The sequence below is a fragment of the Dromiciops gliroides genome, chromosome 1 (genome assembly GCF_019393635.1).
Source record: "Dromiciops gliroides isolate mDroGli1 chromosome 1, mDroGli1.pri, whole genome shotgun sequence".
In the NCBI taxonomy this organism is placed as follows: Eukaryota; Metazoa; Chordata; class Mammalia; order Microbiotheria; family Microbiotheriidae; genus Dromiciops; species Dromiciops gliroides.
Window position 1 is genome coordinate 489,516,226 of NC_057861.1, and position 22,233 is coordinate 489,538,458.

Below are 22,233 nucleotides of genomic sequence, written 5' to 3' on the forward strand. Positions count from 1 at the left end.
TAAATGTTCATTTTGACCCATTGCTCCATAGGGTGGATGTTATTTTGAATTGTGATTCTGTCATCCAAGTGCTAGCTATTCTTACCAGTTTGATCTCAAGTAAGAATTTGAAAAGCATGCCTTTTATTTCTTCATACAAATAATTTATCAAAATGTTCAACAGGGCAAGACAGGATCGAGATTCCTATGGTAGAAATAAGAAACTTCCCTCTAGGTTAAAATGAATTCATTAATCAATACTTTTTTAGATAGAATTGTGCGACTAGCTGTGAATCTAACCTGTATTTCACCATCTCGCTCCCAAGTATAATATCTTGTCAAATATTATGCTTAAGTCAAGATGTTCTATATTTCTAGCATTTGAAGTAACTAGGTAGTGCATTGGATAGAGTGAAACTAGGGAGACCTGAATTTAAAACTAGTTTCATACTAGCCATATGACCCTGGGCAAGTCACTTACTTCTGTCTGCTTCAATTTGCTCAATTTTAAAATAGAAATAATAATAGTACTTATTTATTATGCTATTGTGATGTCATTGTGTTAACTCCAGGGTCAAATGAGGTAATATTTGTAAAGAGCTTATCACAGTGCTTAGCACATACAAGGCCTTTAAAAATGCTTATTCTCAGGGCAACTAGGTGATGCAGTGGATAAAACACTGGCCCTGGATTCAGGAGGACATGAGTTCAAATCCAGCCTTGACACTTAACTGTATGTGTGACCCTGAGCATGTCACTTAACCCTCCTTGCCCCGCCCCCCCCAAAATGCTTATTCTCTTTCCCACTCCTCTGATCTACCAGTCTTCCCTATTCTTCCATCCACCTCAGCCAAAATAATGAAGTTTGACATCATAACTTCCTATCAAACCTGTTTATCAGCACATTCTTTTCTAAATACTCATGGACTAATTAACCTCCAACTTCCCTCCTACCAATTTTTTTCTCCCTTGTCCATGGTTCTCTGATCTTTTCTTTAAGCTAATGATAACACCGCTAATCCACAAGTCTTAATTACTGACAGACTCCATCATTAACTCTGTAGCCTGCAGACCCTTGTAGTCGGGAGCTCCTTAGAGATGAATGTGGCCGTTAGAGTACAGAATGAGGGTGAAGACTCCTACAGAACTGTAGTCACGTTCTCCTATCCTGCAGGCCTGTCCTACCGGCGGATATCACAGATTCAGGTAACTTGGACTTATCTCTGTCTGTCTCTTTTTTTCTATGCACCTCTCACATATTTCTGGTTTTCTCCCTTCCTTTAGAACCAACCACATCGAAGTCTGCCTCCTGTGACCTGTGAGTCAGCGATAGCTGAGGCAGAGAACCTACGAAGTAGCCACTGTACCGTTAGTCACCCCATCTTTCGGGAAAGAAGTGAGGTCAGCAATACTCCCTTTCATTTCTCCTCTTTTTTTTTTTTCTTGCACTCCTTCCCTTTCAATCACTTTTCGCTTTCTCGCTTCTCTCTCTCTCTCTCTCTCTCTCTCTCTCTCTCTCTCTCTCTCTCTCTCTCCAGATCAACTTTAATATAACATTTGATGTCTCCCCTATGGCTTCCCTTGGAAACAAACTACTCTTCAAAGCCAATGTGACTAGGTGAGATCAGTGCCCTTTCTTTCAAAAACCACATCTCCTGCTGACTGGTGGATTCTACCCTACGCCTGCTGGATGTTCTTGGGCACACAAACCTTACCTGTAGCCTTCCCTGAATGGACTTTATTCTCTTCTCTCTAGTGAAAATAATACACCTAAGACCAGCAAGGCTGTCTTTCAGTCAGAGCTACCTGTGAAATATGCTGTCTACATGGTGATCATCAGGTGCCGGTTCTCTCCCTCACGTTCCCAAAGGGCTATAATTGCAGTCTGCCTTCCCACCCTGATTAGACTAACCCATAGTTGCAGTATTGCATGTATGTGTTTATGTGTCTTACCCATAGCTCAGAGGCCATTTTCATACAACTTTTCTCTTTGGTGCATATCAGTTACTCAATGCTCTGGGTGTCTTTTATGAGGAATAGATTTGGTGAGAGGTTAGGAGAAGAGAGATTGTGATGTTCTGGTTTCCAGCTTCAAGAGAGCAGTTATAGGTTCCAGATTCTCTTCAGGTCCCTGAAGGTAAAGAGACTCTGGGGAAAAGATAAGTACAAATTAATGAGTGTTGCTTATAATTCACACTCATGCTGTCATTCACTACCCTTTAATGCTTTGGGACTAGATTCCTCTTTCTATAATTTCCCCCACCCCAGGTGCCCATATCCTGCTGGCCCATTTGTATCCCTCAGGCATTCATGCTGAGAAACAATTCAGGATTCCTCCTGATTCTGAGTTCTATTTATTATATTCAGGGCTATTTGCTAAGTGCTGGGATGAGGGAGTGGGGAAGGGATGGTTCCTTGCCTTCAAAGGGTTTGTATTCTAGTAGTGCCCCTTTATGTCCTGTCTACTTTTCCATCCATTCTTCCATTAGCCATGAAGAATCTACAAAATATCTCAACTTCTCACACTCAGAAGAGAAGAGCAGCTATGTTGTGAAGCACAAATACCAAGTGAGAGTTAGGGACTGGGGCATGGTTTAGGAATCCTGGGTTCTGAAAATAAAACTAGAGATGAGAATAATGATACTGGGAACTTGGAGGGAAGCAGATAGTGTTGGGGCAAGACAAACTTGTTCTGGGAAGTAAGGAGGACTAGTAATAGACAGTACAGAAAGCTAGGGCCTCTTGATATTAGTATCTTATAAAGAGATGAAGCATGGACTTTGAGGGAGGTTATCCTTAGTTTTGGAAGAAGAGTTTCTGGGGGAATTGGGGGACTGAATACTGTGCTCCACACTTTCTCTATGCAGGTGAATAACCTGGGTCAACGGAATCTCCCCATCAAAATCAACTTCTGGGTCCCAGTGAAATTGAACAATATAAACATTTGGGATAAGCTTGAGCTCCTCTCCTCCCAGGTACATCAGGACCGGTCTCTGATATCCATAGCCTCATGTTCATGCCACCGGATGAGATTTAAAAGTCTCCATCTCTGTTTCCTTTCCTGTGACTTTGGAGTATATTCTAGAAGCTTTTTGTCCACAAGAATTTCTGATTATCTTTCATATCTGACTCTGGAGTCCCCCAGCTTGATCTCATTTTTGACAGTCTCTCTCCTTTTTTTTTTTTTTAAAGAACTTCTCATGTACAGAGAAAAGTGCCTCCGGAAATGCTGACTTTGTCACAAAGCTCCAAAAGGTCCCAAGGCTGGTGAGGATGGACCCAAAGTCAACCACAGGGACAGCTGAACACAAGGGCCACAGGATGTTCTATTCACTTGCTGTTATTCCTTATCAGAGCCAATTTCCTGATTTAGTTGGTCAAATTCAAGTAGAATTGTATTTTGTATTTTCTGATCTATCGGTCTTTTTCATTTTCATCCAATTGCTGTTTCTTCCTCCTAGAATTGTTCCATTGCTCTCTGCCAGGGATTTCACTGTGACATCCCTTCCTTCAACATTCAGGAAGAACTCAATTTTACTATCACAGGCAACCTCAGCCTTGGCTGGTTTCAGCAGGTATGGTGTTGTAGGACTTAGAGGCTCTGCTGTGCCCATTCAAAATTGGGATATTTTCCCTATTCTTTTGTCCTTGTTCAAGAGCCACTTGTTTCATCCCTTGTTCCTCCTGCCCCCATCCCTTTTTCCCACTACAGACAGAGTATAACAACCTATTGGTTACAAGCTTGGCTGAAATCACTTTTAATGACTCAAAGTATGCCCTACTTCCAGGACAAGAGATGTTTATGAGAGCCCAGGTAATCTGTCTTTATGAAAGTGATCTGAACATAGACAGAGTCATAAGATCATAGACTTAGAGCTAGAAAGCACCTTAGAAGTCATCTGGTCCTGCCTCCTTTAACAAATGAGGAAAATGAGGCCCAGAGAAGCTTAGTAAGTTACATAGGTGCTGGGACAGAATTTGAATCCATGTCCTCTGACTCAAATCTAACACTCTTGTCCACACAGAAGGATGTAAATATTCCAAGAAAGGAGTGAGACGTGGGAGTGGGAGGAGCAGATATCCAGGGAGCAGGGTTACCTTGTATAAGAAACAGGGTTAGAGGACAAAGAACACAGAAAAGGTGTTTGTTGCGGTTGGAGAGGGGGGCGTAGAGCAACTCCTGAAAAGAAAGGATCAGTGCTGGGTTAATAGACCAGATTCAAAAGGAATAAGAGACCTCAGAATTAAGATAGGTAAACTCTGAATTGTGGATTAGAACAGATGTGGAGGAAAAAAAGAAAAAGTCAATGTGATCAGTTTTTTTTTTAAATAAAGTTTCTTTTCCTTCAATATCCCATCCTTCCAAATGACACCCAGACAGAGACCAAAGTAGAACGATATGAAGTTCATTCTCCTATTCCTCTCATCGTGGGCAGCAGCATTGGGGGACTGTTGCTCCTTGCACTCATCACAGCTGGATTGTACAAGGTGAAATTCCTCACCCTCCTATACCTAACAATCTTCTTTGATCTCTCCTTTTTCTTCTCTCTCTTTTAAGAATGTTTCTATTGATGAATTTTGTCTTAATACATACAAACCTTCAGCATATTCTTAATTGAAAACCTGACCCACAATATGTAATTCCCTCAAGCAGTTGTAGCACTTAAAGACATTTCACAACTTTCAAATGGTTCCCCCAAATAAGTTACCCCAGAATCAAGGTACTCTTGAACAGCTTAAAACTATAGTTCTTGGGCCCCCACCAATGTTTTTACTAGTCAACTTGAGGATATGATAAATTCAAAGCAAAGGTACTTGATAAAATAATATATTAAAGAAATAATATAGCATTTCCTTCATAATCTTCTTTCATAAATATACCACCTGTGGAAAATGGACACATAGAGGATGTGTAGAGAGACATGTAGGAAACCCATTTGGCTGTGGTGGATATGTTTAGAAAGCACATGGGCAAAATCCTACAATTCTCTATTAGGGAAAACTTGTAGCCAGAGTCCACACATATATAGGGAATACTTGTGGCCAGGACATACTCACAGAGGGGTAATTCATGTCTATGAGGGCCAACAATATCTTCTGGTGATTTTATTTTGTGGGTCCCTCTTGGCCTTCTCTCTACTCACCTCATATTCCATGCTCTTTCTGTCAAGTGTTATTTCTTCCAGGCCTTGAAGTGATTCTCCTAATTGCTGTCAAGGATGATTCTATTAGATATAATAATGAGGTGTTTTTCTCTGTTTCCAGTTTCTATCTTAAGCCAGATTCTTCAAGTGAGATGCTACCTCTTCTTCATAAGAGGAAGTGTAAGGGTCTGTCATCTCTCTTTTATTTTAGAGTCCAGAGGCCTAAGATAGAGTTCTTTTAGAAAGGCAAGGCCCTCACAGCCCAGACACCGAATGGGGAAAAATCCACAGTGGCTTCTCTCTCCCACAAGAAGAATCTGTCAGTTATCACATCCTTAGCTATGATAGGTTTTTCTTCTTTAAAAGGCGAGACCTTGCTCCAAGCTCTTTCGAAGACAAGAGGGGCAGCTAGGTGGTGCAGTGGATAAAGTACCAGCCTTGGAGTCAGGAGGACCTGAGTTCAAATCCAGCCTCAGACACTTCACACTTACTAGCTGTGTGACCCTGGGCAAGTCACTTCACCCCAATTGCCTTGCCAAAAAAAAAAAAAAAAAGAAGAAAAGAAGGAAGACAAGAGAGCCAACCAGATAAATAGTGCCTACAGGTTTCCAGTCCATTTAAGAAAATTTCTGCTTCTTATAAGGGTAGGAACTCTGCAGAAATAACAATCTGACTTGGGGTTAGAAATCCTGTATAATTCCCATTTAATGTTTGAACGCTAAATTGTAGCTGTTCACAAACAGTTTAAAGGCTGCCCTTCCAACAAACTGCCAAGGGTTTTCTGGTTCTGGATATAGCAGGCCCCCAAGTTTTTCCCAATCCTGTGATTCTCTTTGTTCTTACATTCATTTGCCTAGGAAAGGGAGTATGCATTTATATAGTACCTATTATGTACCAGGCAATGTGCTAAATGCTTTTTACAAATATCTCACCTGATCCTCACAACCACTCCGGGAGGTAGGTACTACTATCATGACCATTTTACAGTTAAGGAAAATGAAGCAAACAGAGATTAAGTGACTCATCCAGGATCACACACCTAGTAAGTGTCTGAATCAGAATTCTAACTCAGGGCTTCCTTACTCCAGACCCAACACTCTATCTATTGTACTACCCAATTGCCTTGAATAGAGTGCTCTCGTGGGAAGAAAAGGCAAGAGATGAAATTCTGTGGACAACACTGCTTCTGCCACTGCCTTCCACTGAAGCTTTGTTTCAAATTACTTCCTTTATTATGTATATGTAACTAACTTCAAAACTTTCTAGATTTGGGGTCCCACTTTACATAGTTAAGTAAAATAACACAAAAAGGCAAATGCTTATAATTGCAATTTTTTTTTTTTAGTGAGGCAATTGGGGTTAAATGACTTGCCCAGGGTCACACAGCTAGTTAAGTATTAAGTGTCTGAGGCCAGATTTGAACTCAGGTACTCCTGACTCCAGGGCCGGTGCTCTATCCACTGAGCCATCTAGCTGCCCCTATAATTGCAATCTTGAACTTAAGTAGTTTTCTGTTTATTAAAGAAGGAACAGGCATATACTTTATAAATTAATACTAACGTTGTCTAATATTTTAAAGTTGTATTTTGTTGCTGTTTGAAGCATTCCTCACATATAAAATTGTAGTAATTGAATATATCCTTCTTTTGGTTCTGCTTTAATCATTTTTTGGCATCACTTCATACAAACCCTTCCGTATTTCTTTGGAGTATCCATATTCATAAATTTTGGTAATATTCTTTTTTTCTAATTTTTTAAATTTTAAAAAAATTTTAATTTTTTTTTTGGTACAATAACATTCTAATGCCATCATTTACCACAATTTGCCCAACCATTCCTTGATCATTGGGGATAAATACAGTATGTTTCTTTAAAAAAAAATGTTACAAGTAGTGCTGCTAAGAATATTTTCTTACAGATAAGTCTTTACTTGTCAGTTGCATTTTGCATAATTCTACATTGTTTTCCAAAATGGTTGGAAGAATTCATAACCCGACCAAAAGACTATACTACCATACTAGTATTCCCTTATCCTCCTCAACATTTAATATTTCCATCTATTATCATCTTTGCCAATTTCTTGGGTGTGGAATATTTTAGAGATGTTTTCATCTGCATTTCTCTTCTCATAAGTGATTTTGAGCACTTTCAAATGATTGATAGTGGAGGTTATAGGAAGCCACTGGAGTTTACTGAGGAGATCAAATGACATGATCAGACCTTGCTTTAGGAAAATCACTTTGGCAGCTGAATGAAGGATTGACTGGAGAGACTTGTGGCATTGAGACCAACCAGGAAACTATTACAATAGAATCGGCTTGAGTTGATGAGGGCTTGCACCAGAGTAGTGGCTGTATTAGAGAAGAGAAGGGAGTATATTCAAGAGATGTTGAAAAGATGCAATTGCAATCCTAGGTCACAAATTAGATTGGGGGGGACAACAGTGAGAGATAATGAGGAACTGAGGTTGACACCTAGGTTGTGAACCTGGGGGACCAGGAGGATGATGATGCCCTCAAAGGTAATAGGGAAATTTGGAAAAGGTAAAAGTTTTCAGAGAAAGATAATGAGATCAGTTTTGGACGTGTTGAGTTTAAGGTGTCTTGCAGTTGGAGATTCAAGACTAGAGGTCAGTAGAGAGGTCATGGCTGATTAAGTAGATTTTGAGAATCATCCACATAAAGATGATAATTGAATCCATGGGAACTGATGAGTACATTAAGGAAATAGTATAGAGGGAGAAGAGGACCTGGAAGAGAGCCCTGTGGAATACCTATGGTTAGAGGACATTATCTGGATGAGGATCCCGTAAAGGAGACTAAAAAAAAATAGGTCATATAGGTAGGAGGAGGACCAGGAGAAAATAGTGAGGAAAGTATCAAGGAGAAGAGGGCAATGTGAAAGTGTCAAAAGCTTCAGAGAGGTCAAGAAGCATGAAAAATGAGAAGAGGACATTGGATTCATCAATTAAAAAAATCTATGGGGGCAACTAGGTGGCACAGTGGATAGAGCACTGGCCCTGGAGTCAGGAGGACCTGAGTTCAAATCCAGCCTCAGACACTTAACACTTACTAGCTGTGTGACCTTGGGCAAGTCACTTAACCTCAATTGCCTCACCAAAAAAAAAATTTATGGCAACTTTGGAGAGAGCAGCTTCAGTTGAATGAAGTTTGAAGTCAGATTATGGAGTAAAGAAGAATGTGAGAGGAGAGGAAGTGGAGGTACCTATTATAGATGATCTCAATGAGTTTAGCCACAAAAGAGGGAGAGATATGACATGATAATTATCAGGGATAAAAGGATGAAGTGAGGGTGTTCTGAGGATGGGAGAGACATGGGCACTTTGTAGGCAATAGAGAAGCAGCCAGTAGACAGGGAGAGATTGAAGAGAAGTGAGAGTATAGATGACAGAATGACCAATCTGCAGGAGGAGACAGGATGGAATGGGATCACTTATTCAGGAAGAGGGCGTTTGCCCACATCTTCATATGAGATGGACTGAAGGAGGAGATAGTGACAGAAAGCACCTGAATGATATGCGATAAGAAGAGAAAACTCTTGGTGAATGGCCTCAATTTTTAAAGTAAAATATGAGACCAATTTCTCAGCTGAGAGGGTGAGGGTAAGGGACGGGGTATGGGGGATTTAAAGAGATGAAAAAGTTTGGAGGAGCTGTTGTGGTGAGTTAATTAGGGAGGTGGAGAAGTATTGCCTTATCTGTTGCTTTCTATTTAAATTTCATTTACCTACTATGAAACAGTACTGATGCGCTGTGTGTATATTTTATTTTTGAGACTTACAAATAGAGGGAGGGAGGAATGGAGTGATAAATATACAGAAACAGAGATACAGAGACAGAGAAAGAGAGATAACACATTCCATATTCTAGACAGGAAAGGCTTGATCAGCAGGAGTTGATACAGAGGATTGGAGTCATGAGGACAAAGCAGAAGAGCAATATTAAACCATGCAATGCTGGCATAGGAATTTGGGATGTAAGTGAGCCTAGAAATAAATCACATCCGTGCTGAGCACAATGCCTGGCACTTGATGAATGTTTATTGGTTGGTTGATTGAGTGGTAGTAGCAGGCTGCAAAGAACTGAAATTTGAGTAAGCTTACTTTTGTTTTTCAACCACCTACTATCATTATTGAAGAATTGGTCTGGAAGGGAAAGTTATTACCCTGAGGGAGGAGGGAGCTGATTGGAAGCTCTCACTAACAGGTCTCTACCTCACCAATCATTGCAATAGCCTTGGTGTCTCCACTTTCACTGGCTGTGGCGGCAGTGTCTCTAGCTTAGTCCTAAACCATTGATTATTCACACCTGCGTCTCATGCTCAATACAGCGTGTTATTAGATCTTACTGTTCAGAGATGATTTGGCCCTCTCCCTCACACATGACTAGGGGAGAATTTTGCTTTCAGTCATGTTCTTTTTGGGGGGGGCGGCAATGAGGGTTAAGTGACTTGCCCAAGGTCACACAGCTAGGAAGCGTCAAGTGTCTGAGGTCAGATTTGAACTCAGGTCCTCCTGAATCCAGGACCAGTACTTTATCCACTGCACCACCTAGCTGCCCCCAGTCATGTTCTTGAAGAGGAGATTAGCATTAGGAAATATATGTCTGCCATTGGATAGTAGTTTCCTCTGTTCCTTTACATTCATTTACTAATTTCTTTGGTGTTTCTGTTAGTTTTCAATCAAGTTTTTTTTCCTTATAAGAGTTAAAAATTTTTTCCTACCCTTTCTTCATTTTATTTGGTTCAATTTATTTGGTGCATTGGTCATAGTTACTACATGGTGCAGGGTTATGGGCTTGGACCCAACCACTCACTCCACTATCTTGTCATAGCTCTTTTTTCCCCTTGTATTTTCATCTTACCTCTCCCTCTTATTTATGACCTTTCTTATTTTCATGTTGCTTTTCTTAGTCTTTATAATGTTTCTCTGGCCTCCTTCCCATATTTTCTTCCACATCCTTGCTTTGTCATTCTTTGTTTCTGCTTTATTCCATATTTCCACCTTACTCCACCTAAAAACAAAAACAAAAACAAAAAACCCCTCTTCAACAAATCTTTTCTCTCATTCTGACTTTTTCCTGATAAGGAAAAATAAAAAGGGGAGAATATGCAGCCCTCACTCATTATAGCCTCCCTAACTCTGACTCTGCCTCCCTCCCAGCTTGGATTCTTCAAACGTCAGTACAAAGAGATGATGAATAATTCTCAAGAAGCTGCGTTGGACATGCCCCTTCCTGAGTAACTGCTTCTTCCTTCACCTCCCTGCCTTTTCTGATAAAGACTGAGATTTTTTTAGACAAGTGTACCAGTCCTCTTCTTACCTTGGGACCAAACTCCTTATTTTCTTCAGCAGAAGGATGAAGATTTACCATGGACTTGTCCTCTTGAAGAGTCAAACATTTTAGTGTGTACTCATTGGTTGTTGAATGAAAGGCTTTATGGGAAACATCTCTCACAGTAATGAAGCACCTGGCTTTTCCATTGTGTGGGCATATTTGTGTGCGTGTGTGTTACTCTCTCGAGCTGAGGTGGCTGCAATTGGCAAAGTCGTTTTAGCAGCAAAATTGTTTGTGGTTCACATAAATGTGCATGAAACTTCAAATCGTAGGTTACTGCTTGGTTTTCCCCCTGGGGTTATGTGCATCTTTGGTTATGGGACAGGGCCTGGCAAAGTAGGGTTAGGATGGGGCATCTACTCTTTTTTCTAAATGGAAATAAAGAGGAGTGAGACATTTTCTCGATATGAGGGAGTGTAGGCATCAAGGGGAAGCAAGGAAGGTCTTTGATAGATCAGCTGAGATGGTAGTGGCAAAGCTGGTGAGGTGGGATGAATATCAGAGACAGAATGAGACCTATGAACTCCCCAAGGTGAGAGGTGTTTGGCCCACTTTATGTATTACCATATGAAGACAGATCTAAACAAATGCTTTGGCAGGGAGGTGGGAATGTTCCTGCAACTCAAGCATATTAGAAGAATCGGAAAAGTATGAGTCTATAGCTCATGAAATGTGTTGAGCCATACCCAGGGACGGTCCCTATGTGGACATGGTTGATAGAAAAGGATATCCTAATTACTGTACATGGCAAAGTCTCACTTTTGCCCCGACATTAAAGAAGAGACCTAATCTGAGAAATGTGAGGGAAATTTCCCTCCCCTACCCCAGTCCTAAGTTTCTTAGTGATTTTAGACTTTAGTAGCTGATAATGCTTTGAGTGATAAACTATTGGAAACAGTGTAAAAGTAGACTTTGATCTACTTCTGTTCTATGTATATAATTTACAAAGCCATTTTTATAGCTGCATTGTATTATATAGTATGCTTTAGAAACATGCTATTAAGGTAGGAAATGTACACGATTTCTTCATATTTGAGGCATGAATATTGCAAATGTTTACCCCTATGCCTTACAAAAAAGTATGACACCGTAAGAATATATATGCAGACAAATGTCATTCTACTTCTTGTATCTATTTTTAGATGTCTATAAAAGATTTAGGGTATAAATATCCGTGGATACTAAAGCTCGGGATCTTTAGGTCTTAGACCTGAGACCAGCTTTATTGTGAGACCAGATCCCTCTCTCAATAAACCTCTTTTCTTTGACTTGGAGACTTTGGTGTTGTTTTTTTCCTTTGTCTAATATCGGGACTTTGAAATTTTTGTGACAGGAATAAATTTCCCTTTATATAATCTTCATCATCAGGATTAGGGGGAGATAATAAGTATTTATTAAGTTACTACTGTGTGCAAGAGCCCTTACAAATATTATCTCATTTAATCCCCACAACAACCCTGTAGGTAGGTGCTAGTATTATCCCCATTTTACAGTTGAGGAAACTGAGGCAGATAGAGGTCAAGTGACTTCCCTTGGGGCACACAGATAGCAAGTGACTAAGGTCAAATTTGAATTCAAGTCTTCCTGACTCCAGGCCCAGAGCTCTATCCCCTGTACCACCTAAATATCTCTGTTATTTAAAAAGTATCCATTTTTTGGAGATGCAATGTGATTTTCAAGTGATGCCTGCCTTTTGGACAGCTCTCCTTTCTCCTCTCCACCTAGAGACCCTGGAACAACTCACACATGAAAGCAACAAGATGCCTAACTATCTGATTCATTGTGTTCTCCAGCTGAGCTGGCCAAATCCATTACAATGGATCTGAAGGGATTTGGCTTATTCAAGGGACTGGCCACAGGCAGCCATCACTTTGCTGGGAGAAGAAAGGTGGGGCCAGCTCTTAGGTCTTTTTGGATACACCTGTCCAACCACTTGAGATCAGGGCAGGCCAAGAAAGTTGTCAGTAACCTGGATCTGAGGCTCTAACTAGACAGGCCTGTAGAATTTACTCCCTCTTCCCTTCTCATGGGTGAAAGTTTCATAGTATCACACGAGTCCTTGTTGAGTTCATTGACTACCCACTCCCCATAGATGGGCAATAAGACAGAGAACGGGTCCTGCAGCTTTAATCACTCACCGTGAGTCACATTTCCTCAGCAAACTATGGGATCTCCATTTCATGCTGCTCGCTTAAAAAAAAAAAAGTATATAACAAATTCTGCACATTACTTTCAAAACTTTCCTGCTTGTCTGTGCTTCCTCCTGAGTTTCGAGTCCTTTTTCCTATTGTCTGTGGGCTTCCTTTAGGCAGCTCTTCAGAGAAAGATGGATTTCTTGACCACTATTCAGTCTGGTTTTGCTGGAATTGGTGTGGAATAGCTGAGCTGCCTGCAAGTTAGGGAAGCCAGGTTATCAGGGAGTCCCTCTCACGCTATGCTAAACCTTTTGTAATCTGGTTTTAGACTATGTAATCACTCAACTGAAGCTGCTATCTTTGAAGTCTAACACAGGGCCTTTTACACAGAGGAATGTCTACTTTAGATGATATGATAACAAAAACCCAAACTTATTCCCCTCCAAGACTTGAGAGGCATATAATCCTCTTTCCCCTTGTACCATCTCGGTTTCTGAGGAGGGGAAGAGAATGAAATTCATACCTTGGATCGGTTCCTCTAGAGCAGGGCTTCTAAAACTTTTTCCACTCGTGACTCCTTTTCGCCAGGGAAATTTTTACTCGACCCCAGGTATACAGAACCTTTTACTGTTGCCAATTTTTCTTGACCCCCACATTCAGTTATGTGACCCCATGGGGTCTCGACTCACAGTTTAAGAAGCTTTGCTCTAGAGCAGATTCTCACTCCTGAATCCAAAACCCCATTAGGATTTGAGTGGCAGGCACCCTGACTTCTCAGGACTTCTCAGCCAAACTGACTTGCTGCACCACACCACCCCTGTAATCCTGGCTCCAAGGTTGCCATGGATTGATTGACCTCTTGGTCCTGTGAGAACTACCTCGAGCACCTGAAACTGAGAACAAACAACTCAGAACAGAAATAAACACTACCAGACAAAAGAAAGGTAAGCCAGGGAAAACAAGTCCCTCCTCTCTCACAGGTTATGTCATGACATGCCTTTGGGTGGGTGGGTGGGGAATGGTGGAAAAGAGCAGAACTGAAGAGATGATGGGGAAAAAAGAATTAAAGGTTTAGTCTTACCAGTTTTAAACACTCAGGAAATAAGTTAAAGGAGGTTATACCCACCCAAGTGGTAGGAGACTTAGCCTGCCCCATAGTAGAATGGCACTTGCCTAAAGAATCTTGAGCAGGGGCAGCTAGGTGGTGCAGTGGATAGAGCACTGGCCCTGGATTCAGGAGGACCTGAGTTCAAACCCAGCCTCAGACACTTGATACTTACTAGCTGTGTGACCCTGAGCAAGTCAATTAACTCTCATTGCCCTGCCCCCCCAAATTGTTTTTATTATGAACTTAATTAACATAAGCAATCACAATAATTTCAATTTACAAAGAAAATAATTTTAAACAGACTATATGGTACTGGAAATTTCTCCCCCCCCCAACTATATACAGCAAGTTTTGGGGTTTTTTTTTGCGGGGTGGAGGGTAGGTATAAGTAAAACAACATGGTAGTTCCAACACTGTTTTGCTTATCTATGCCCACCTCTAGATTTTCTTCCATTAAAAAAAATGATTTATTAATACCTTTCCTTAGTTAAAACATAGCCATCACTACCCCTCCCCTACTCTCCCTTACAAAAAACAAAAAATAAAAGCCCCCATCTCCCCAAGAAATAAGTATAATCAGGAAAAAAACACATTCACACATTGATCATGTCTAAAAATGTTTATTTCATTCTGCACTTCTTGTCTATGTCAAGAGATGGAAACTGTGGTTTACCATCAGTCTTCTGGAGGTCATTGTGTTTATCATTCAAACTTGGTTTTCTCTATAATGTAGTTCTCTCTAGAGAACTGCTCTTTTCCACCACTTTACCTGCTGCACCTGAGGGACTCCATGACCTGAACCAGTGAGAAAGGAGGGACTTGTTTTCCTCTGCTTGTCGCTCTTCTGTCTGGTAGTGTGTTTTCTGTTCTCTCTAGTTCTGCTCACTTCATTAATTGTTATATTCAACAGTTTATTGGGTGTGAGGTGGGACGCAGAGTTGTTTGAATTTAAACAACTTACTAATGATTTCTCGATTGCAATATCTACATTTCTCAATCTGCATCCTTGACCCCTCTGAAGCCTATGACATTGTTGAATACCTTCTCCTCCTGGATATTCTCTGTCTGTCTGTCTCAATTTTCATGAAGCTGTTTCTTTATGCATGTCTGACTGATCCTTCTCATTTCTCCTTTGGTAGATCTTCACCAGTGAACTGTAGGAATTGCTTCCCAAGGCTCTGTCCTAGGCCTCTTTTCCATTTTCTCTATACTTCCTTATACTTGGTGATCACTTCAGCTCCCATAGATTAAATGATCATCTTTATGCAGATAATTCATAGATCTAATATGTCCAGCCCCAGTCTCTCTCCAGAGCTCTAATCCCATACTACCAACTGCCTACTGGTTATTTTGAACTGAATGTCCCATAGCAAGCAAGCAATTGTTCAGTAGTATCCGACTCTTTGTGACCTCATTTGGGGTTTTCTTGGCAAAGATACTGGAGTGGTTTACCATTTCCCTCTTTGGCTTATTTTACAGGTGAGGAAACTGAGACAAAGAGGGTTATGTGACTTGCCTAAGGTCACTCTGCTAGTTAAGTGTATGAGGTTAGATTTCAATTCAGGAAGATGAGTTTAACTTCAGGCCTGGTGCTCTATCTACTGTGTGACGTATCTGCCCCACATGTCCCATAGCCATATTAAATTCAACATGTCCAAAACAGAACTTAAAATCTTTTCCCCTAAACCCATTCCTCTTCTGATTTCCCTATCACAGTTGAGTACCACAGTCTTCTAGTCCCCCATACTTATAACTTCAATGTCATCTTCAACTTCCCACTTTCCTTCACCCTACATATGTAATCATTTGCCAAATTTTGTTGCTTCTTTCTCCACAGTATTTCTTGGATACATCCCCTGACACTCCATTCATATTGCCACCATGTTAAATCAAGCATTTATCACCTCTCTCCTGGACCATTACAATAAATTGTCTGTCTAACCCTCAGATAAAGCTGCCAAAATGATTTTCCTAGAGTGAAGGTCTAACCATGTCTCACCCCTATTCCCTACTCAATAAACTCCAGAAGCTCTGTATTATCTTCAGGGTCAAAGATAACATCCTCTATGTTTATTTATAGCCCTTTACAATTTAGCCCATTGTAGCACACAGGGATAGTATGCTGGCCCCAGAATCAAGAGGACTTGAGTTCAAATCTGGCCTTAGATACCTACTAGCTGTGTGATCCTGGGCAAGTCACTTCACCCTGTTTTCCTTGGTTTCCTCATCTGTCAAATGAGCTGAAGAAGAAAATGGCAAGCCACTCCATTATCTTTGCCAAGAAAACCCCAAATGAAATCACAAAGAGTGGGACATGACTAGTCAACCAAAAAAACCCTACCATCTTTCCAGTCTTCTTATACATTATTCCACTTCAAATCTACCCTATAGTCCAAACATACAGCATATTTTCTCATGGTTCACACATGAGGCTCTGTCTCCATCTCTGATCTTTTGCTATCATCCATTCCTATAATGTTCTCCCTCATAAGCCATGCTTTTTAAGATCCCTGGCTTTCTTCAACACAACTCAATTACCTCTTTTGCAGGAGACTGTGGCTACTGTTCTATTGTTTCTCTAATTGCTTTATAGTTTATATATTTATAGTTCTATTGTACCTCTTTTCTGTCTCTTCCCCAGTAGACTATAAACTTCTTGAAGGTAGGGAAAATGTTTCCATTATCTTTGTTAATCCCAGTATCTAGCCCTGGGCCTCATGTAGGACATTTAAGAAATATTTATTGAATTGTTCTTGTTGTTTGTCCTTCATTCTGGAAGATGACCATGACATCAAGAAGTGATGTCAGGACTTTCAGTGAATTGGCTTTAAGTGAGGCAGGGCTGTGCAAAGTCACCAGCCTCACTCTCTCCTCCAGAGCCATTTGGGTCCAGTGGCAAGATATACATCGGGACAACTGAAGATGGCCCTAGATGCAGTGGGAGAGCTTGGGATTTTTTAAAAACTAAAGCTAATTGAATGAAATCTAATTCAACTCCCATAATTGGTAGAGAAAGAAACAGTCTCAGAAAGATGGTCAATTCAAGGTCAAATGGCTACTTGGTCTCATGACCTCAGAGCTATTTATACTATCCCATACTGACTTCAGTACTTGTTTTGAATCACAAGAACTGTGTTCAACATTTGAAAATACTTTCTGTTAAGAAGTTGAAAGATGGAGCAGCTAGGTGGCGCAGTGGATAAAGCACTGGCCCTGGATTTAGGAGGATCTGGATTCAGATCCTACCTCAGACACTTGACACTTACTGACTGTGTGACCCTGGGCAAGTCACTTAACCCCAATTGTCTCACCAAAAAAAAAATCAATTTAAAAAAGAAGTTGAAAGATGACATTCAATCCTCACATGCATTTAAAGACTTGGGCTCCCTCACCACTGTGCACAGCACTTAGTTAATCTGCACTCTCAAAACAGACCTGAACCCACCAGCCTACTCCTAGCTTCCAAGTTCTTGACCACAAGGTCACTTCTGCATCCTCTTTTTCATTTCCTTCTTTCTTGCAAGGCAAAGGAAATCATGCATTTTTGCCTCATAGCTTCTTATCTCTGGAGGGGTTTCTAGATATAACCTATCTTTGGGGTAGAGAGTCTTGAGGGTGGAGCTGACCACAAGGCATGTTAAAAGGCCTCCAAGACTCCGAGCCCTCCTCCTTTGGGGGAGAAAAAGGAGTTATGGGAGGAATATGCCAGGAAAGTGGGAAGGGGGGACTCAGAAGTCTAACATGGAAGCCAAAAGCTGAGGAGAATTGTCCTCAGAGTCTATCAGAAGATCTGACCTGATCTTTTGATGTCACACAGTGGGAGTGGCAGGGAGGTAACAGCGGCCCAAGTGACAGGGCGGTTCTGGGGTCACTGTCTTCCCCTCTCCCGGTTAGCAGTGGGTACAAGCTCATCAGTTCCTTAGATGTTGCTTTCTATCTAGGTTTTATTTACCCATTCTGAAATTCTGTCAGCCAGCAGTGCTGCTATTCAGCATGGGTTTTATTTTTGAGGCTGACAAAGACAGACACACAGAGAGAAACAAAGACTGAGAGAGACAGAGGAGATGAGAGATAGAAGAAGGCCATATGGGCCACGGGCCAAATGAATGATACTTATTTTCACCAATGCTGTAGAATTAGAGCAAGGAAGATATCACTATGGGCTGGAGGGGTCAAAGAAGGCCTCATGGAGGATGAGACTAATTAATGTTCAGCCTTAATAGATGGGATAGAGAGAAACAGAGACAGAGAGAGAAAGAGATAAGCTGACAGGCAGAAAGAGGCAGAGACAGAGGGACAGAGACACAGAGAGACAGAGACAGAAAGAGACAAAAAGAGAATATTCCTTATTCTACAGAGGAAAGACTTCATCAACAGGAGCTGTGAGGACAAAGTAGAAGATAGGAATCAAATTGTACAATCCCGGCAAAAGAATTGCAATTCAAATATGCCTAAAAATAAATCACAAGCCAGGTGAAGTAGCAGGCTTCAAGGGATCAAGATGTGAGTAAACTTCTCTTGTTTCTCAACCACCAGCCACCATTCTTGGAAGAACTGGGTTTGAGAGAGTCATAAACATGCAGAAGGAAGCAGCTGAATGAAAGTCAATGTTTCCCAGTACTTAGCATAATACCCTAGCCCTAGTAAACTGCAGCAAGGTGACACAGTCGATAGAGCACTGGTCCTGGAGTCAAAAGGATCTGAGTTTAAATCTCACCTCAGACACTTACTAGCTGTGTGACCCTGGGCAAGTCACTTAACTCCAGTTGCCTTAAACATCTGGGGCCATCACCAATCATCCTGGTGTATATCTTGCTACTGGACCCAGATGACTCTGGAGGAGACAGTGAAGTTGGTGACCATGCACAGCCCTCCCTCACTTAAATTCAATTCACTGCAAGTCATGACATCACTTCCCCATGTCATGGTCCTCATTGAGAATGAAAGACAAACAACTTTAGAGGGAGGAAAAGAGGCCCCTACCTCCATCTATCCTGCTTCCCCACCAGATTGGTCTTCCTAATTCACAACTCTGGTTCACTCCCTGGTTCAAAACCTTTTAATGGCTCCCCCATTTTCCATAGAATAAATTACAAGTGTCTTAACATGCCTTTTAAGAATCTCCACAGGGAGGGGCAGCTAGGTGGTGCAGTGGATAGAGCACCGGCCCTGGATTCAGGAGTACCTGAGTTCAAATCCAGCCTCAGACACTTAACACTTACTAGCTGTGTGACCCTAAGCAAGTCACTTAACCCCAATTGCCTCACTAAAAAAAAAAAAGAATCTCCACAGGGGGTAGTTAGGTGGCAGCTAGGTGGCACAGTGGATAAACATCAGCCCTGGATTCAGGAGGACCTGAGTTCAAATCTGGACTCAGACACTTGACACTTATTAGCTGTGTGACCCTGGGCAAGTCACTTAACCCTCATTGCCCTGAAAAAAAAGAAAAAAGAATCTCCACAGTCTGCCCCAACCTCAAATTCCGGTACATATACATTCCCTACACACTAGTTAATCTGGTTTTACTGTCACTGAGAATATGCTTTGTAACCTTTCACCTCTGTGCCTTTGCTCATGTAGTTCCCTCTACCTGGATCACCCCATCCTCTTCTTTCTGATTCTCCTCCAGGTAGAATAAAAATTTTGGAAGGGTGCACTTTTCATTTTTGTCTTTGTCCCAGCACCTAGCAAATGCCCGACATAGAGTAGGTGCTTAAAAATGAATTTAAATGAATTGCATCGAGATCTCTATGCCTCTATCAAGGCTCAATGTAAGCCTCTTGTCCTCCATGAGGCTTTCCTTGACCCCTCCAGCCCATAGTGATATCTTCCTTGCTCTAATTCCTACAGCATTAGTGAAAGAAATTCTCATTCATTTGGTCCATGTTCCATATTGCCTCCTATTAGGTATCTTTCATGTATATTTGTCCTGTCTCCTCATCTGCAAGGGGCCCAACTCCTTGTGGGGGATGGTTAGGGACCACTCCAGTAACCATGATCTCTAGGAGAATTTAAAGAAGCTCCTTGAAAATAGAAACTGGTTGGGGCAGCTAGGTGGTGAAATGGATAAAGCACTGGCCTTGGATTCAGGAGGACTTGAGTTCAAATCCAGTCTCAGACACTTGGCATTTCCTAGCTGTGTGACCCTGGGCAAGTCACTTAATCCTCACTTCCCTGCAAGAAAGAAAAAAGAAAATAGGAACTGGCCATTTTTCATTTGTTTGCCTCTGTATCCCTAACACATAGTACTGTACTTTGTACACTCTTGCTTTTCTTTTTTTTTTGGGGGGGGGATGCTGTCCAACCTGTGATTTAATTAGTCTGACAATATGGAAACTATTGCATCAGCATAGAAACTCCCTCTATTGATATCATTCAATAATTGTCAGCATTTTATAGTTTTAGAAAGTCCTCAATAGTTGCTCAGATAGCCTATGTGCCTGATGAAGAACTTGAACCCAAGACTTCCTTGCTACCTCTCTTTAAAAACCCTGTTGTCAACAACAACAACCACCATTAGAACCTCATACATACTTGTTGAGTTGAATTGAATTGTTTAAGAGAATTGAATTGCCAAATGAGCCAGAGCTCTGGGGTCAGGGGAAAATGAATGAGAACTTGACCCACTTCTCTCATATGTTCCACGAGAGATGTGTCACTTGTGGCTTACCTTGGTGGCCAGATGTTCCAGGTGTGGTGGATGACTCTAATCCCCCTTTGGGTAGCCCTGTGACCTTCCACTGCACACACTTTGTGACAATGATCAGACTTCTAAGTAAGGTACACTACTCTCTTTGTGCTCACACTGGGCATTACTGATGCCATCCAGTTGCAGAGGTACTCTTGTTGGGAGGTATAGAGAGTAGGAAGGGAGAGGATCTGTGGAGTGGAAGCCAGTATTCAAGAATTTGTTCATTGGGTGAGGGACTGTGGAGCCAGCCTCTCTACTCCATATCATCTGAAGAAACTGAATACCACTATGGGTATAAAGAGTATCATATTGCATTTTATTTTTTAGTAGTTTATCAATAATACCTTTCCTTAATGGCATACTTATTTCTCAACATCCACAAAATGGTGCTGAACTATGCTTTGTAATGATGACAACAACAGAAACAGCAGCAACAAAACCCCAGCAAAACCAAATTTTAAAAAATCAAACATATTTGATGATATATGCAACCTTCTGCTCCCCAGAGTCCCCAGCCTCCCTTCTGAGTAGAAGAAAGTATATTTCATCACATATTTAACAGGACCAAGCTTGGTCATGAGAATTAACTTAATTTTGACTAACTTTTACATTATTGTAGTCTTTCTGTATCTTGTTATCACCATTCAGCTTTCAAGACCCTGAATCATTTTAGATGAATCTTCCCATTTTTCTTTGAATTCCTCATATTCATTAATCCTTATAGCATAGTGATATTGTGGATATAATACAATTTGTTTAGCCATTCTCCCATTGATAAGTACTTACTTTGATCCAGGTTTTTTCCACCACAAAAAGTACTGCTATAATTTTTTTAACGTGGGATCTTTCTATCTTCTCAAAGTATGTGCTCAATAGTAACCTTCCTGATTCAAAAAATATGAATAGTTGATACATCTTTTACTAATTGGGAGACTCTCCTTTACCAAAAGCCAGTATATTTTTAATGAATACAAAAAGAATGTTCTTTAGCAGACCATGTGTCTCTATTTATTATTTGTTTAGAAACTATAGTCACCATCACTGTGATGCAGGAGGAGCTGCCTTACTACCCAGGGTTGGAGGTGGGAGATCAGCTCCATATTTATAAGAAATCAAGAGAATTCACTTAATGGGGGACTGTAAGGCTCAGTAACATGCATGTGAAAATGGTATAGTGAATTACTTTTCCCCTGTGAATAGATTTTGATTCTTTGACCAGGGAATAAAGCATTAGAGTCATCTTTCCAAATGTTACCTTTATTTCAGAGTAATGATTACTATTCAAATAACCTCTAGAATGTCTAGAGGTAGAAACCTCTGGCTGAAAGTTGACAGAGTTTCAAGGGGTTGAAGAAGCACTTTTTGAAAGTTGTCTTAGTGGACCTGGTATTAAGTAAATTCCATTGGATTTTCTGTACCTTTATTTTAGATTAGGAAGTTCAAGAGATGAGAAACCAAGCCAGAGAATCACAGAATCTTAAAATTGGCAGAGACCTGAGAAGTCATCTAGTCCCATTCCTACCTAAATAGGATTCCCTTCTGCCACATTCTCCAAAATTGATCATCCAATTGCTGTTTGCATTGTGATGGGTAACTCCTATCTCCCAAGGCAGCTTATTATACTTTTGGCCACCTGTAATTATTGGCATAGCACTTGTGGAGACTATAGAGATGAAGACTCAAGCAGACACCATTCAGAATTCACCAGCTGGTTATGTGATTTTTTTTTAATCATGGGTTTTGTTTTGTTTTGTTTTGTTTTTGTTTTTTTTTAGTGAGACAATTGGGGTTAAGTGACTTGCCCAGGGTCACACAGCTAG

The 22,233-nt window shown here is 40.9% G+C and overlaps 1 protein-coding gene across 1 annotated transcript in view; it reads left to right on the plus strand.

Annotated features, from left to right (window-relative positions):
• LOC122736854 (integrin alpha-D-like) overlaps nucleotides 1–11,746 on the plus strand; it is a 29,948-nt gene extending 18,202 nt beyond the window's left edge. Inside the window, exons 20-30 of the mRNA XM_043979269.1 lie at nucleotides 1,044–1,185; nucleotides 1,264–1,380; nucleotides 1,518–1,597; nucleotides 1,736–1,819; nucleotides 2,469–2,547; nucleotides 2,847–2,954; nucleotides 3,172–3,246; nucleotides 3,441–3,554; nucleotides 3,692–3,793; nucleotides 4,357–4,467; nucleotides 10,305–11,746. Of these exons, the coding sequence (XP_043835204.1) occupies nucleotides 1,044–1,185; nucleotides 1,264–1,380; nucleotides 1,518–1,597; nucleotides 1,736–1,819; nucleotides 2,469–2,547; nucleotides 2,847–2,954; nucleotides 3,172–3,246; nucleotides 3,441–3,554; nucleotides 3,692–3,793; nucleotides 4,357–4,467; nucleotides 10,305–10,385 (1,093 nt within the window). The 3' untranslated portion in view covers nucleotides 10,386–11,746. The remainder of the gene's footprint in view (nucleotides 1–1,043; nucleotides 1,186–1,263; nucleotides 1,381–1,517; nucleotides 1,598–1,735; nucleotides 1,820–2,468; nucleotides 2,548–2,846; nucleotides 2,955–3,171; nucleotides 3,247–3,440; nucleotides 3,555–3,691; nucleotides 3,794–4,356; nucleotides 4,468–10,304) is intronic.
• Nucleotides 11,747–22,233: the final 10,487 nt, after the last annotated feature.